The sequence below is a fragment of the Phocoena phocoena genome, chromosome 6 (assembly GCF_963924675.1).
Source record: "Phocoena phocoena chromosome 6, mPhoPho1.1, whole genome shotgun sequence".
Classification (NCBI taxonomy): Eukaryota; Metazoa; Chordata; class Mammalia; order Artiodactyla; family Phocoenidae; genus Phocoena; species Phocoena phocoena.
This window is the reverse complement of record NC_089224.1, coordinates 6,651,902-6,663,664: the sequence shown is the minus strand read 5'-3', so window position 1 is coordinate 6,663,664 and position 11,763 is coordinate 6,651,902. Positions and strand designations below refer to the sequence as shown.

General features: G+C 58.2%; 1 protein-coding gene across 1 annotated transcript; it reads left to right on the top strand.

Moving 5' to 3' along the window:
• Positions 1–4,459: 4,459 nt before the first annotated feature.
• On the top strand, positions 4,460–6,446 carry HAND2 (heart and neural crest derivatives expressed 2). The gene is made up of 2 exons (XM_065879573.1): positions 4,460–5,014; positions 6,348–6,446. Exons 1-2 carry the CDS (start codon positions 4,460–4,462, stop codon positions 6,444–6,446), a joined length of 654 nt encoding a protein of 217 aa, XP_065735645.1.
• The last annotated feature ends 5,317 nt before the right edge of the window (positions 6,447–11,763 follow it).

Genomic DNA, 11,763 nt, shown 5'->3' with positions numbered 1-11,763 from the left:
TTGAGTTCTCATGAGCAAAACACAAGATACAAACTGCCCTTGCTTTTGAAATAATAAATACCTCGAAAAGATCTGTATTTTCCCTAAAAACAGACTGAAGTTTTTAAGAAAATATTTAGTTTAAACCAGATTTACTTTAAAAGTAATATCTCACAAGACCAGAACGTCTGCAAGGGAGTGTGCAACCATTCCCGTGCCCTTTGACTCCCTTTCAGGGGAAGGGGTAGGAGTGAGGGAAAAGAGACAGGAGACACGGGCCCAGAATAAATGTTGGACCCCAGTCCTGTCTGCTTAGCTGAAGGAGGCAGATGTAATGTGAAGCACAGTGGGTACACCATCAGCTACAAGGATCGCAAACATCATACCCAGCCCCCGTCCTGTGAAACACTCTCCCCGCCTAGGTAAGGCTGGTTGCAGCTCAGCTCAGGGCCTCAGAAAAGGGGAAGATGTTAGCACGCCCTCATCCTTGCAGGATTCCTCCTGCAGGCACCCCAGGCGGCCCTCAGCCCGCATCTTCTCAACTGCTCAGTGGTCCTCAGCCTGAATCCTGTCACCTCCCCTGGAGTACTCGGAATGCATGCCCTTTGGGGAGCAGCACACCAGAGGCCACACTAGTACAGACCAGGATGGGGTCCCTGGGCTGATAACTAAGCCAGGAACTTCCCCCTCCTCCTTTACTTTTCCCACTTTCCCCTCCATCACCACCACTACCACCAGCTCCATCAGTAGCCCCTCAGAAGGCACAGGCCACCTAAACTGGGGGCAAACCTGAGACGGCATCTTTGCCTCACAGCTTTCCAAAGGAGCAGACTAATCCAGCATCCCACTAGACCCGGAGCAAAATGTCCCAAAGACAGCACTAACAGAAAAAAGTGGACTCTGTTGTGCTTTCAGAGTGGAACTCAGCCAGTTAGTGACCCTAGAATTCTCCCATTTGTCCCCTGCCTCCAAGCCCCCTTTCTAGGGCTGCAGCCTCTGCATTTTGGCCTTTGGAGATTCATGAAGCCCTAGACCCTCGGATCACATTAATTAACTGAGCATGACACTGTCAATGAGAACAGATGTTCAGATTAGCATCTTTTATGCCTTTTTTCTGTCCCATGTTGTCCATCTCTTCTATCACTTGCCAGGCTCTCTGGGACCACGAAGGGGTTCGTCCATTTTTTGTTTCAATGAAAAGAGCATGGGAAAGGCTGAAAGTGGCAAGTTCTCATGCCTTTCCCATGGAGGCCCCTCGCCTCTGGTGGACACTGCATCCCAGTCCCCTGCTCAGCCCTCTGCCTGGCCTCTTCCTCCTCCTTTCAATTCCCCAAACTCCCCCTGGCCTGAAAGCAGCTTGCATCTACTTTCCCTGCATTTTTATCTGTTCCCAGCCAGGGTGCAATCATCTTACTTTGTCTACCTGCTCCCAAGGCCTAGATGTGTTTTTATAAACAGACTTTTTTTAAATGTATCAAATGTCAGAGGATTGAACTACCAGTATTTACACATTTAGGGTTGGCCTCCCCTGGTGAAAATGTAAACAGAACCCTGACCACACTACCTATATTCTTTCCTTGAAGAACAAGGTCTTTAAAAGACTCTCCTTGTGCTCAAAACTGCAGACCTACCCAAGGTGGGGGTTCGAAGCTATAGGTGGCTATTTTGTTCTGAGCCCCAAGGGCACTTACCAACCAGTCTGGTTTCAGCTACTCCCCACCTCCTGTCCTCTGCCTTAACACCTCTGCTGGGGGCATCCAGGGAAACTGACCTCTTGCTGAAGGGACTGAATGGGCCGTCATGAGGACTTCCCAGACTGGATTTCTACGATCCTCCCTGCGTTCCTTTCCCTCTCCTGCAGCCCAGCCACCTAAAATCTAAAACATGTTTCCCAAAGCTGTTGCCCAGGGCTCTGGGGTTAGTGGCTGGCGGCTGCCCCAATCCCTGGCAGCTCAGGAGTTGGGTACCCCCCAACCCCGCCCTCTATTCGTGCTGACCTGGCCTTCCATCCCCAACCGTGTACCCCGCAAAACGCACGCAGCAGGCAAGAAAAGGACTGTGCTCGCTGAGTCCTTTGGATGGGACTCCCTTTGTGGCCTGGGGCCTGACTCCGCCTGCCTGCCAGAGACGACGCCCAAGGTAGTGTAGTTGGTCTCCCCTGGGCGACCCTCACCAGGCCCAGCGGCAAGTCCCAGGCTCAGCGCGGGCTCCTGCACACTCCGCGTGGGCTCCCTCTAATTTACGGCCCGCGGGCTCCTGTAGACACCCTTTTCCACACCAACCCTTTGGGCGGAATCCTCAGCTACACATCAGCCTCCCCTTGCGGCTCCTGGCCAAGCCCCGGGGATCATTTCAGTTCCTGCCACCGTCCACCACCACCCCCCAACCTCCTGCGAGCTTTCTGGAGACGCTCACGCCGCTCGGGGCGCCGCGGCCCCGGTACCCTGCGGCCGGGTGACTTACAAGTGGAGATCCATTTTCGGTTATAATGCGTTCAAGATCACCAAGGCCAGCAGTCTAAACATCCACGAGCCGTCCTCCCGGCCTGCCTCTTAAACTGGTGTTTAATGGTTCCCCTCCAATAACTAAACCTGCTTTCCACAGATGCCCGCTTTTATGGGAGAGGCAGGAATGCCGAGATGTATTTATATGTTTGTTCATAAAAACTGGAAAATAAGCTCAGAACACGCTGTAAAAAATATTCAGTTACTTACCAGACAGGCTAGTTAAACCAGGGGAACACCGATACCGGCCACACAACAAATTCGGGGAATCGAGGTGTCTGCGCTTTGAAATAGCTCAAGGTCTTCCTTCGCTGGGGCTGGTGTCCCTGAAGAACATGGAAGTAAGAATATTTATAATCGGCTTGGCCGTCGGTCCCGGGGTCTCCACCATGATCTCCAAAAGCAGCCACAATAACATGAGCTACCCAAGACGGCCCTGGCCTGGGTAACGTGATGGTGGGTAAGTCCAGCGACGCTGAGGCGGGCGTTTCCAGACCGTGCCCAGGTCAAAGCTGCAGCCGTGCCCCGCCGCGCCCCGCGCCCCGGGCCCGGGGCCCAGCGCCCGCCTGGGCTGGAGACGCGCCTCCGTGGGGACCGCCCGCCGCCTCTGCTCCCGGCCCCGCACGGAACTGCGCCCGCTGCCTTCTGGTTTTCTTGCCTCGGTTACCTACAAAACACTTCGAAAAGCAATATCTGCTTCCTTTTTTTTTTTTTTTTTTTTTTACCAGAAAAGAAAGCGGAGTGATACCGTACCTGGTTTAAGATTCTTCGATATTTGAGACTTGGGGGGAAAATATTTTAATAGTGAAGCATCTGTTAAACACTTGCATTAACCTCCGGCTGATAAAAAAGTTTTTTTAACCCTCCCCCCCTCGTTTTAATTATCTTCTGGTTATGAAGGGGCAACCAATCCTGGATGAGGACCTCGGCAATTAGCAAGGAGAACATCAAAAAGTTTTATCGCAGAGAGCGCGAGGCGCCGCCCCCGCCGCCCCGGGATTGGCGTGAGGAGCCTCTGACGACATATATTAACCCGAGCGGCCCTAAAGATGTAGCTGTACATGGAGATCTTGCTGGGAAAATCCTCTTGCTCCCCTCACGGTGTCCAGTCCCGGAGAACCGCCGCCGCCGCCGCCCGGGAGCTCCCAAGGCCGCCGCGCGGACCCCTCCGAGCCCCAGCCGCCGCCTTCGCGCTCCAGGGCGCCTGCAGGCCCCAGATCCTTTCCCCCGAAAGAAGGAGAGGATCTGAGAAAATGGATGCACTGAGACCTCTCTGAAAACCCTCCGAGGGAGCCCGAGAGGAGCGCGGGACACGTTACTCGCAGCTAAAATCACATTCAAGGACCAAAACAACAACAACCAAAAATTTCATTAAAACAATAAGCGCCCAAGAACCCAGATCAGGCTGGTGGGGGGAGGGGAAAGGGCGGGAAGGGGAGGGTCGCATGGAGGTAGCTTCACAGTGAGCAGTCGACCCCGCCGGCTCCTCCAGCCGCGGCTTGGACTCGCCCCGGGACTCCGAGTAGCAGCTGCGCCGGGCGCGCGGCCGGGGCGCGGAGCCCGGCGACTCCTCCGAGCAGCCCAGCCGGAGCCCGGGCACCTTTGCATGAGCACGAGAGGACTGTGCCTGCCCGCAGACGCCCGGGAAGCAGAAGCCCGCGAGCGGGCCGTGGAGCGAGGCGGGAGCCGGCGGCGGCGGCGGCGGCTGCCAGGGGCGCACGGTGCCGGGACCACCTCGCCGCGCCCTATGGGGAGCCGGCGGCCGCGGCGCTGCTGAGGCGGGCCCCGCGGGCCAGGCGGGGGGCCGGGGCCCGGGCTGCAGCAGCCCCCTCTGCGGCTGCCGGGCCGGCCGGGGCGCCCGGGGGCTGGGGGCTGGGGGGTGGGGGAGGCCGCCGAGCGCCGGAGCGGGGGCCCGGTCCGAGGGCGCGGCGGGACTGTGCGCACGCTGGGGCGCGTGGAGGGGCGCGGAGGGCGAGATGAGTCTGGTGGGGGGCTTCCCCCACCACCCGGTGGTGCACCATGAGGGCTATCCGTTCGCCGCCGCCGCTGCCGCCGCCGCCGCCGCCGCCGCCAGCCGCTGCAGCCACGAGGAGAACCCCTACTTCCATGGCTGGCTCATCGGCCACCCCGAGATGTCGCCCCCCGACTACAGCATGGCCCTGTCCTACAGCCCCGAGTACGCCAGCGGCGCCGCCGGTCTGGACCACTCCCATTACGGGGGGGTGCCGCCGGGCGCCGGGCCCCCGGGCCTGGGGGGGCCGCGCCCGGTGAAGCGCCGGGGCACCGCCAACCGCAAGGAGCGGCGCAGGACTCAGAGCATCAACAGCGCCTTCGCTGAACTGCGCGAGTGCATCCCCAACGTGCCCGCCGACACCAAACTCTCCAAGATCAAGACGCTGCGCCTGGCCACCAGCTACATCGCCTACCTCATGGACCTGCTGGCCAAGGACGACCAGAACGGCGAGGCGGAGGCCTTCAAGGCGGAGATCAAGAAGACAGATGTGAAAGAAGAGAAGAGGAAGAAGGAACTGGTCAGTACCAGGGGGCAGCGGGCAGTGGGGTACGGGGGACCGGGAATTCCGGTCTCTTTAAAGTTGGGGTGAGCAATGGCACTCCGCGTTCTTTGGCTGCGTCTTGAGCCAAGGTTGCTTGCACCAGGTTCTGGTCGGGATGGTTTCCCGCAGAAGCGGAGGGGGTGGGGGAGGGTGTCAGCACGCGGAGGAGGTTAAGAGGGATGCTTCGCGCTGGTGATCTTACCCGCGGGTTATCGCCGCTCCCCCCGGCACTCAGGGCGGGCCTCGCGGACTCAGGGTCCGGCTTGATCTCCCGATCGCACTGGCCCGGACCCCTCATTCCCTGTCCTGTAGAGCCTTCATTTGGCCTCCAATCCGATCTTGCTTTCAGATATTTCTAAAATAAGTTGCTCAGAAGCGCTTGATGCTAATTATTTCACTAGTGATCGCATTTCCCCCTCTTGAGAATGAGGCAGCCACTGATCCTAAGAATTTTATGCTTGTTCTGATTTCTGTGCCGGGAAGATGTCAAGGTAAACATAAAATAAGTACTTTTAACTTCAAAATGCAGTTTCTCTTTGGCAGTGAGACTAAAATGTGACTTCCCGGATGAGTATACTTCACCGTACTTCTTGTTTAGTTTGCATGAGCCTGTACATTTTAAGACAAATAGTAAATATTACCTTGGTCACTGTAATTGTTAACAGTAACAGGAAATTATAACTGAAAATTAGTTTTCTCAAGTTCCTACCAGGTGCCCAGAGGGTAGTGGTGTTCAGAGCAGGGCTATTGCCACGAAGGGCCTGGAAAATTATCACATTTGTCGAGGTTTTCTTCTTTGGGGCCTATGGCGCTTTAGTCGCTACACAGTCGAGCGATCCCGAGTAACCGGGGATTTCAGAGACCTTGGAAGGAGAGGCATTGCCGAACCGAGCCGGAGGCCGAGCTGCATGCGGACAGGCCCAGGCCAAGGCGGGGGCACCTCACCCCATCTTCCCTAGAGCGCGGAGCTGGGGCTGCGATGACCCCTGCTCGCGCCTCTGCATCTGGATTTAGAGAGAAGGCCCCCGGTTCCTCCATAAACGACATGAAAACGGGTGGTTGTTTATAAACCTGCCGATCGGGAGTTGAGCGCGGCCGGCGTCTGGAGGCCCGGGCGGGAGCTAGGGCAGCGGCCAGCCTCCGTAGCTCTTCTGCCGGGGCTGGGACTTGAAAGCATCCCACACGTCATCCCTGGCTGGCTCTCTTACTCTCTCCTCTGGCCGGAAAAAGCGTGGGGGTGGCGTGGAACCGGGTCTCCTCTCTGATTCTCTCTTTCTCTTTTTCTCCCCCTCGCCTCCCCTCTGCCCAGAACGAAATCTTGAAAAGCACAGTAAGCAGCAACGACAAGAAAACCAAAGGCCGGACGGGCTGGCCGCAGCACGTCTGGGCCCTAGAGCTCAAGCAGTGAGAAGGAGGAGGGAGAGGATAGAGGAGGAGGAGGAGAAGAAGGAGAAGAAGAGGAGGAGAGTGCGAGCCGGGCCCAGGAGCCGGATACAGACCCAGGACTCCGGGCAAGCTCCGCGCGCTCCACTCTGAGGACTTCCTGCATTTGGATCATCCGGTTTATTTATGTGCAATGTGCCTCCCTCTCTTTGCCCCCCTTCGAGGCATCCGCTCCCCACCTTCCCCTCCAAAAACAAAGTGGATATTTGAAGAAAAGCATTCCATATTTTAATATGAAGAGGACACTCCCGCGTGGTAAGGGATCCCGGCGTCTCGTAGATTCTCTGTTTGTGAATGTTTCCTCCTGGCTGTGTAGACACCAGCGGTGCCCTCTCCCCAACCCCTTCCAGATAAAGACAGCGGACAATAGTGTGTATGTGAAGTGTATCTTTAATACTTGGCCTTCGGATATAAATATTCCTGGGGATTATAAAGTTTTATTTCAAAGCAGAAAACGGGGCCGCTAACATTTCCGTTGGGGTCGGTACCTAGTGCTGCCGTTTCATCTGTGGTGGTTCCTTATGTGAAGATGTTTCCAACAGCTACTTGTTTTGTGCACTTCCGTCCTCTAAAACTAAGTGGAATTTAATTAATATTGAAGGTGTAAACGTTGTAAGTATTCAATAAACCACTGTGTGTTTTTTTTTTTTTTTACAAAACCCCAATCTTTTAATGGTGGATACCTCAAAAGAGTTTTGAAAACAAAACTGTTATACTTGTTTTCATTATATTTAAAATATTCAGAAGTAAACTAAATTATCATGATTGCCTCTAACTTTGTTTGATAGAGTCAGTGGTTCGGACCAGTCATCAACGGGAGCTCCCGGCCTCGCAGGGCTGGCGAGGAGGCCCTTTAAAGAGAAGTGTTCTTGGTGAAAATCCTGCCAAAGGGCCTGGGCGCCATCGAGTCCTGCCTCCCTTCCCTCTGCCCCTGGCCCCCAGGAGAGCACTGAGTGGGCTGTGGAAGGAGAGTCTGGCCGGAAACAGGCCTGGGTGGTTTGCTCAGAAGGTGGAAAGGTGTCCTTCTTTTCCTGAAATCAACCAGATGCCATTGGTGGTGGGGGGGGCGGGCTTTTGTTTGAGGAGCCATTTTCGATTGAAGTCGTTTTGGGGAGAAACCCACGCGTTACTGCAGCCGCAGGAACTAGTCTAGAGTTTTTAATTCAAAATATAGGGCTTTCATCCAAGAAAGGGAAGAAAAGACCAGGAGAAAGGATGTTTTGGCTGGTCGTCTCGATGGGGGGCTAGATGGGGAGAGGGGGGACTGGTCTGAGCAGGCCGGGGGAGGGGGAGGCCCTTCGGGGGGGAAAAAGTCCGTGATTAGGTAACCAGGAATTCTACGTCAAGTAAGAAATCGCGAACGCGACCGAAGATTTAAAGGGGGAGGGAGGGTGGAGTGGGCGCTAGATTAACAAGGAGCTATAGGGAACTCAATATTAACTGTGCAGTGTCTGAAGTCCTCCCGGCCGCAGGCCAGGCCAGCCCGGGGCTCCGTCCCCAGCTCTCGGCCGCCAGGACTCCCCCCCGACCCCCGTCGGAGGTTCGGGCTCCTGGAGCCCAGGCACATCCCGGAAGGAAGTCCCCGAGGCTTCCTTTGCCCGTGGGCTTGGCCAGAGCGGAATCTCTGCTCTAAGAGTCGGAGAAGATGGAGTGCCGGAAAGGGCTCGGCAGGCCGGGGAGGGGGAGCGGAGGGAGGGATGGGGGGGGTGCGGAGGGGGGAGGAAGAAGGGCGAAACTTATTAAAAAGCGGTTTGCTTCAGGAAACGCCGTGTGTACAGATCTGGGGCTAGGGAGGCTGGCCAGAGGGTTTCCACCTTGGAACCGATCCTCGGGGTGATGTTCTCACCTCGGCCTCGGGCACGGACCCTCCCCCGCCATCCCAGGGGTCCCACTCTGGCGGGTGCCGCCTCTGAGCCCACCGCCGGCAGCCGGCGAATTCGCTAGCGCCGGGCGGGAGGCGGGCGAGTGGCGCTGCGGGGTTCTGCTGCGGGCGGCCGCCGACTCGAGGGCGCGGGGTTAGAACAACTCGGCCAAAGCGATCTGAACTTTCTCCCCTCGGGTCAGCCGGCGCTGGGCCGACATGGTGGGCGCGGGGCTGTGTTTACAGACACTTGCCTTTGTTTATAACGCTGGGGGGCGGAGGGAGGCGCGCCCTGATTTTCTGTGACTCTCGGGATCCCTGTCCGTTTGACCGAGGGGCTCCCTCCCTCTCCCGCCTCCAGCCGCCTTTTACTTTAATCCGTTCAAGAGAAAGAGTCCAGATCCTAGGGGCGGAGGGATAGAGTTTACCGAGGTAGTGGCGTGCACGGTGGTGGAGGCGGTGAGGTTTTCAAAACAGGAGCCCCAGAGCAGTTATCTTCACGTGCCTGTGTTGGCTGGTGCGGGCCTGGCTTGGCTGTGGTCTTCCTCGCCACCTGGGCCTTAACGCATTGCTGCCGCTTTAACACTTTTTCTGGTTTGTTAAGCACCAGCAGAAGGGAACCAGAAGACCCTGGCAGCACCGTTGCTACGAGGCCGCCGGCTGCTGCACATGCTTTTAAACCTGCGCTCCAGAAACGCGGGTCTGGCCTCTTTGTCTGGCCTGGGCCCTGCGCTGCCCGCCCGCTCTCCTGCCCGCCCGCCGCGCCGCTTCCTTGGGCTCCGCAGCACCCAGCCCCGACACCTCCACCACCTGGACGTTCCAACCCAGCAGCCACCTCAACGGGCCAGACATCCGGCAGACCCGACACGCCAGGGTGCCGAACCCCCTAACTGGGCGAGCGCACTACCCGGCCGAACGCTTCAGCAGCAAGACACCCCAGATTGTCGGTCACTCCGGCCGCCGCACGTCCCCACCCTCCCAGTGCGCAGTGCCACCCCACCTCCCGCCCCACGTCGTCATGTCCCACCCAGGGCACTGAGTGGTGGGCGAGGCAGGCGTTTCTTCCACGCTTCCATGCTTTTCTCTTCTACACGTTTCCTTCTCTTTTAACTCCCTTTCTTCTTTGCTTTAAAAAAAAAAACACGTTTCCAAGCTCCTGCCTTGTGGGACCGGCTAAAAGGCCTCTGTTTTAATTGCTCGGATAATGCGGTTGCTGCCATTTTGTTAAAAGCAATCACTCCTGCAGCGAAATCACAGGCTCTCTAGACAGGCCGGAGCCGACAAAAATGCAGGATTTGACGTTAAAAGCTAAATGGGAAGCTGGGGCGGCGGAAGGTAAATTGATGGTGGATCTGGTTGTCAGGGCCCGGCCCCAGACCGCCGCGCAGGCCGAGAGCCTGATAACCCTGGAGCACCGGCGGGGCGAGGGCTCGCCGCCGTGTGTGTGTGTGTGTGTGTGTGTGTGTGTGTGTGTGTGTGTGTTCCAACAGACCCATTCTCACCTTCTTGGGAAGTAATTTGGGAAACTCGACAGAGGGAGACCCGAGCACTCCCTGCTCCCAACCCCAATTTTCCAGGACTTTTCACCCCCCCAGGCAGGACACTTACTGTGGCTTTCAAAGTTGTTTTGGGTTTTTTTTCTTTTTTTCTTTTTTTTTTTCAGGTCGACGTGCCAAGGAGATGACAGCAAGATCACTTGGAGTTCCTCTTGCCTTCTAAATCCCGGGGCCACACTCTGGGGGCACGGTGGGAAGCTCCATCCTCCCAGTCGGTTAGCCAGTAGGTGCAGGCATCTAGGAAAGGTGGGCCTCTCACCTAGGCTGCCCTCCTCAGGGGCGGCAGGACCAGGCGTCCTGGTCGTCTCCGCGGTGAGGTGAGTGCAGCAGTGGCGCCAGGGACGACAACCTTCGGGCCCCTTGGAAACCGAGTGTGCAAGAGTCGGGACAGGAGGGCGGCTGCATCCCTGCCCCCTCACCTGGGCCGCTGCTGGCCGCCGTCCGGGGCTGGTATCCCACACCCCGTTGTGAAGGTGGCAAGAGGAGTGAGTTGCGTGCACGCGGATTTCGCAGGAAGGGGGGCTGCGGGTGAGAGTGATCTCGAGGCAAAGCCACAGGCAGCCGGAGGAGGCCTGCGAGCTGCTTCCGAGACTAGTTTTGCAGCGAGAGCCCGAGCCGGCTGCGAGGGCCTCAGGTGTGTGTGCGGGGGGCCGTAAACTGGGCACAGGATGCCACAACAGCCGGCACTGTATTTGTACAGCGGCTCTACAGAGCGCAGGAAACGGCTCAGCTCTTCCTGTAGCTTTAAGGAAACTGCGCGTCTCCCGCTGCGCGTGTGGCCGGCGGTTTTCTCCCCCACGGCTGCCCTGCGTGCTCCCTGCCCGCGAGTCCCACCCACGCGCCTGGATTTGGAGACCAGACTGGTGGTAGGTGCCAAGCGGAGACGATGAGGAAAGGAGGCTTGGGGCGTGTGCCCCGGGGAGGGCTGCATCTGGACCCTAGGCGCCGCCTGTCTCTTTCGGATCTGTTGACCTGAGGGGACCCTTTCGTTCGACCGGGCCTGACTCCTCGGGCCTGTGGGAGCCCGCGCATCCCTCGGAGTCAGAGACCCTGGAGCGGCCCCGAGGCCCCAGAAGCCCTCTTCCCCGGAAGCCCAGTTGTGCTGTCGGGTTTACGTCCACGGGGGGATGGGGGACCAAGTGTTGTTTAACGGTTTGCCAAGAGAGGAGGGGAGAGGGGCAACTCCAGGAGAGGAACCCATCCCACGTTTGGGGGCGGACGGCTGAAAGCAGGCACTGCCCGCAGCGGGGCCGCGGGTGCCGCCCGGCCAGACTCAGCTCCCCGGCGGCGGCCGGTCGGCTGGTGGCGGTCCAGGGGCGCGGGGCACTGACTCACAGGCGCACCGACGAGCCTCCTCTCCTGTCCCCGCCACCCTGCCCAAGCCAGCTCCCTGCTGGAGCGCGCCCCCCGCCTCTCCCCAGAACAGACCCCCCCTACACACGCATTCCCTTCCAATTCTCCCGGCAGTTGGGCCGCTTTGATGATCAGATGGTAGAGCCCTGATTACAAATTTATTCCCGGCCGCTCCGTCCGTCTTTATCTCCGCTATTAGGGCCATCTGGGAGTGATTAGCGCCGCGCCCGCGCCCGGCCGCGCTGCCTATCTCGCTGCGGCGGGGCCGGAGCCTGGCTGACGTCAGGGCAGACGGCTCGGAGCCATCCCAGCCGAGCTGGGTGTAATCGGCGACCGCGCGGCCAAGTCCTCCCGGGCCAGGCCGGCAGCTGGAACGCGCCGCCCGCCTGCGCGCGGGGACTTTCTCAATATGTATTTTTAGTCCAGAAGACGTTTTGTTTTCCTTGTTGGAGGTGAGGTGTGGCCGGGGAACGTCTCTACGGGCCCCCTCCCCACTTTAAGTTTTCCAACTC

What these genes read in the sequence shown, in the direction of transcription:
- HAND2 (XM_065879573.1), top strand. Translation starts at nt 4,460, where the DNA reads ATGAGTCTGGTGGGGGGCTTCCCCCACCACCCGGTGGTGCACCATGAG. An exon ending in AGAAGAGGAAGAAGGAACTG is followed by an intron (nt 5,015 to 6,347) that starts GTCAGTACCAGG and finishes CCCTCTGCCCAG; the next exon opens with AACGAAATCTTGAAAAGCAC.